Source organism: Propithecus coquereli, unplaced genomic scaffold (assembly GCF_000956105.1).
Source record: "Propithecus coquereli isolate 6110/MARCELLA unplaced genomic scaffold, Pcoq_1.0 Scaffold10, whole genome shotgun sequence".
NCBI classification, from domain to species: Eukaryota; Metazoa; Chordata; class Mammalia; order Primates; family Indriidae; genus Propithecus; species Propithecus coquereli.
In genome coordinates this window covers 3,329,972-3,335,414 of record NW_012133858.1, presented here as the reverse complement: position 1 = coordinate 3,335,414, position 5,443 = coordinate 3,329,972, and the positions used below count along the sequence as shown (strand labels likewise).

At 36.7% G+C, this 5,443-nt stretch overlaps 1 protein-coding gene across 2 annotated transcripts in view; it reads left to right on the top strand.

The window, feature by feature from the left end:
* IQCB1 (IQ motif containing B1) overlaps positions 1–5,443 on the top strand; it is a 54,102-nt gene that overhangs the window by 1,190 nt on the left and 47,469 nt on the right. For both annotated transcript variants that reach the window (XM_012640158.1, XM_012640164.1), the window contains exons 3-4: positions 4,589–4,700; positions 4,931–5,093. In XM_012640158.1, the coding sequence (XP_012495612.1) occupies positions 4,601–4,700; positions 4,931–5,093 (263 nt within the window). In that variant the 5' untranslated portion in view covers positions 4,589–4,600. The remainder of the gene's footprint in view (positions 1–4,588; positions 4,701–4,930; positions 5,094–5,443) is intronic.

Here is a 5,443-nt window from a genome sequence, read left to right as displayed (position 1 = left end):
GCTAGGATTACAGGCGTGAGCCACCGCTCCCGGCCAGTATTCTACCCTTTTAAGGTGTACTGACACTGTTTCATATCATAGATAAATGTTCAGTTTCTGGAACCAGAATCTGGCTCCAGTTTGAACCCCAGCTTCATACTTCACAATGCGACATTATGGAAACTGATTAAATTCTCCAAAGTTAAGTATGCTCATTGTTAAACTTGGGGAAAACTATGTCCCTTAAGAGTTGTTGAAGTGATTAAATGAGTTAATATATGAAAACAAAACAATTCATGGGACATAATAAGAGCTCCGCAAAGGCACAGTTCTACTGTCATACTACATTTTAAGACCATCATTGGTGGCTGCCTTCCCTTCTAAATTTTGAATTATCCTGAGAGGTAGGAATTGCTATTTTGTTTACAGATAAGAAAACTGGTTCAGAGAAGCCCAGTCCTCTGACTTTATGGTCTGTATTCTTATCATCTGTGTCATCTAATTTAGTACTTAAACATATATATTTTACATACCTAAGTATTTTATGTGTGTGTATGTGTATATATACACATAAATACTAGAACATTAGCAGGAAATGTAGCTTATATTGAACCTTACATCTGATATACTGCTCTACATACATTTGGTGATGATAAATGTTTTAGTGATGTTTTATTATGGTAGCTTGAAAGGCATGAATTATTTTCAGCCTATTTTACTTTAGAAAGGTTTTCAACCAGAAATATGAGCTTTCCATATTGTAACAAGAAGAAAAGCAGAAGGTCAAGAAATTGAGTCTCAGAATACAGTTTGTGCATTTATTCATTCTGTCAACATGTATTTGTGAAGTACCTACCACATGCCAGGCACTAGTCTAGCCACTGAGGATATGGTAGTGAACCAGAGAGATAAGAAGGAAGCTACCAAGGATGGTATGGATTTACCCTCATGAAGCTTACCTTCTGGTATGAATTTTCTTCAAACATATATTAAAATGAACTATGTTGTACTAGCTCAAGAATAAACAAATAGATTAGTGGAACTAAATAAAGTCCAAAGATATACCCTATGTGTGTATGTGTATGTATACTTAGTGTATGAAAATGTGACATTTCAGACTGTTTCTGTTATGTCTGTTCACGGCCAGTTACCTTAGGAATTTATGACACCTATATGCATTTGTTCTTTTTTCACCAATCTATAACCTCATCTAACTTAAAAAGTTTAGTTCGATTACTATATCACACCATTCACAAAAAATACCTTAATTTAAGATATAAATATAAGGAAAACAAAACTATAAAAACACTAAAAAGGGTTAGGAGAATTTTTTAGCTCTGGGGATAGAAAGGACCTTTATAAACATGACACAAAAGGTAAAACCCATAGAAGAAAGGATTGTTATATTTGACTACATAAAAATTGTAAAACTATGGTAACGACACCAAAATCTAACTTAAAAAATAAATGGCAGGGAGAAATTTTTACAGTTAATATAAAAAATAAGATTTATATCCATGTATGACAATCTTCTCTAAAAGAATAAGTAAGCCAATAAAAATATAGTCAAGGGATGTGAACAGAAATATATAAAGGAAGAAAGGCAGGAACATGAAATGTGCCTGACTTCACTAATAATCAAAGAAATACAAATTAAAACAAGATTATACCATTTTTCATCCAGCAGATTGGCAAAAATATAAAAGATAACATTATGTATTAATGAAGGTATAGTAAAATGAGCACCCTCATATATTGTTGATGGAAGCATAAATTGGAACACTCACTTTGGAGAAAAATTGGTATAATCTAATCAAAATTTGAAATATGTGTGCGCTGTGACCCAGCCATTCATCATCAAAGGGAATTAATCCTGCAGAAATAGAATAAGTACATAAAGATGTGTACATTAATATTCATTGCTGTGTTGCTTATAATAGCTTACAGTCTGAATGACCTCCAGTAGAAATGTTTAAATATATTTCAATGCATTCTTACAAAGGAAGCATAGCATAATGTAGCTGTTCAAAAGAACAAGATAACTATATTCAGTCTCTTGGAAAGTTTGTGTCTACTATATGCCCGGAGTTGTACTGGGCTTTCTTTAAAGTATATTTAGCAAACTTGTCTTTTAATAATTTATATTGTACATAATAAGGGATGTTTGGGAAAATAAAAACTGTTTTTTTCTTTGCTCTCACACCACAGCAGTCAACACAGAAGACTTCTGTGACCAAATGTGAGGGGATTTCTTCCCACCAATAAGCAAGCAATCAGTTCTCAGCAGATACCAGTAGGGTGTCCTCCAATTCAATTCTACACTATCCTGTAGATTGAGGGCTCAGTCCCACAAGACTGCTCCCTACTTCTGATGCCAATCACAAGACCAGGTTGTTTTACCTGTGCTTCTGACTGACCAGCTATACATTGGCAATCCCACAACCCCCTCCTTGGGCTCAATTAATTTGCTAGAGTATCTCACAGAACTTTAGGAAACACTTTTTTTTTGTTTATTTTAAAGGATATTATGAAGGATACAGAAGAAGAAATGCATAGGGCAAGGTATGGAAAGGGGTGCAGAGCTTGCATGCCCTTCTTTGATGGACCACCCTCTAGGAACTTCAATATGTTCAGCTATCCAGAAGCTCCTTGTACCCCGTCCTCTTGGGCCTTTTATGGAGATTGGAAAGGCATGATTGAAGCAAGGACAACCATGTGGAAATGTGATTGGACAATATAATACTAAGACTGAGTGGGGAAACCCAGCAAGGTCTTTCTGTTCAGATTCTTCTTGGTCTTTCTGTGCAGTGTTCCTTCCAGGCTGCAGTCCTCAGCCTCTGGGCTGTGGACCGGTACCCATCTATGGCCTGTTAGGGACCAGGCTGCAGAGCTCTGCAGCCCCCTGCCCCCATCCATGGAAAAATTGTTTTCCATGAAACGTAGGAAATGGGGGGGGCATACAGCAGGAGGTGAGTGGCAGGCAAGCAAGCGAAGCTTCATCTGTGTTTACAGCTGCTCCCTATCGCTCGCATCACTGCCTGAGCTCGTGTGCAGCCCTCCCAACTCTCTGCCCCCCTGCCACTGTCCATGGAAAAATTGTCTTCCATGAAACCAATCCCTGGTGCCATAAAGGTTGGGAACCTCTGCTTCCAGGGTGTAGGGCAAGACCTCTTCTGAAATGTGGGTCTTATGACCTACAATCAGATAAGGCAAATCAGAGAAAGGCAGGAAAGATTTGAGCCCTGCCTTGGGGAGAAAAAGGAGCAGGTGAAAGGGCGGATTCTGTTTTCTAAGGCCTAAAGTACCCCAACATTATAACAAATGACTGTAACAAAGGCTATGGAAGTTATTTATGAGCCAGGAACCATGGACAAAAACATATACACACACACACACACACACACACACACACACACACACACACACACATACACATATATGTGAAATGGAGATGATCACAGGCTCTACCTCATAGTCCTGTTGTGAGGATTAAATAAGATAATACATATAAAAGCATTTAGCACATTGCTTAGCTCATAGTAAATACAATATGTTAGCTTTTATTAATTATAAATAATGAAAGATGCTTTTTATTAAATGATAATATCTTCGAGCTTCAAATGCTTTAAAACTTTATATAGAAAGTTTTTAGCAACAGATTGGGATGTGGACTTTTAAAATTTTAGGACGATTAATTTTATTCACTATACTGTTTATGAACAATCTTTAGTTATCTTATGATTACATAATATCTCTGAGTCTTCACTAGGAGGGCTCACAGGACTCAAGATACAGTAGTATTGATGTATTATAGTGAAGAGATATAAACCAAAATCAGCAAAGGGAAAAAGCATATAGGGTGAAATCCAGAGGAAACCAGGAATAGAGTTACAAGAGTCCTCTTGCAGTGGAGTTGCATAGGACATGCTTAATTCCTCCAGCAACCAGTTGTGACAACACCTACGAAGTGTTATCTAAGACCAAGGAAGGTCACTAGACACTTAATGACCAGGATTTTTATTGGAGGGTCGTCATGTAGGCACCCTCTGTTGGTATATACCAGAATTCCAAGTCTCCTGGAAGGAAAGTAGGTGTTCAGCATGAACCACATTGTTTTTGTAAATAGTTTAGGCACAGTGAGCCACTCTTGTCAGAGAATGGTAGAAACCCTCCTGAAATCCAATTTCTAGATGTAAGCTAAGGGCCAACCTTGTAAGCAGACCTTAGAAAAGATAACAAGCAGTCTTAAACCCGCCACATTGGCTGTTTTTGCAGTTTTTCTTGTATGATAATTCCTATGCTAGATTGTTGTGCAGATTAGAAAGAATGTGAAGCTCCTAGCACAGTTCCTCTTAGTGAGTGCACAATAAACAATACCTACTATAGCTGTTACATGTGAGTGTAGAAATCTAGAGCTTTTGTAGAGTTACACAATTAGAAAAACAAGAGTTTATCATAAGGAAGAAATGAAAAAAATCTATGCTTCATTTCTTAAACAAGGCAAGAAAAGCTAAGTTTCATTTATATTGAAATTGTATTTCAAACATTACTTAGGTAGTGAATATTTTAGGGCATTTGACCTTTATTCTTTGATTCTGCTAAAATGTAGGTGATAAGAGAAATGAAGCCAACAGGTACAGACCCAAGGATCTTAGCTCTAGCTGCTGAAGTTGCAAAAAGTCCTGAGCAGAATGTCCCTGTTATACTGTTGAAGCTAAAAGGTAAGAAAATCTTCTTGTGATTGGTAACAGTGTTTAAGTAAAAAACAGTAATTCATCATTAGCACAATTTTAAGATTCGTTTCTAATTTGTTCAGAGAAATTATAACACTATGATAGAGCAGTGATTTTTCCTTATAATGTATTTTTAATGTTATTCAACATATAAAAATACAAATAGCCCTTGGATGTATTGAGCAACAATAAGTATATCTCATTTCCTTTTGCCTTAGAAATAATAAACAACACACCTTTAGGAAGCTCAGAGTTGAAGAAAATCAAACAAGATATATATTGCTATGACCTCATTCAGTATTGCCTCTTGGTCCTCAGTCAAGACTGTTCTCGAATTCAGGGTGGTTGGACTACAATATCCCAGCTTACACAGATATTAAGGTAAACTGAAGCACTAAGTCAGTTTGTTCTTCAGTGATGTACTAGTTGATTCCGATATTCAACATTTGCTTCTTTTCTATTCATCTGCATAACAAGCATTGGCAACCTCCTGTGATAGGTTTTGGTTGTACTTTTCCTTCATACTGTATGTTATTGTTTATAACTCTATTTACAATTATTTGACTGCCTAAAATTTTCCTCTGTAACCTTCATGAAGATGGCGATCATTTTGTTTGCTCACTACTGAATCCCAAGTGCCTACTTAATATACTCTTTTTTTTGTTTTTTTTGATACAGAGTCTCGCTCTGTTGCCCGGGCTAGAGTGCCGTGGCGTCAGCCTAGCTCACAG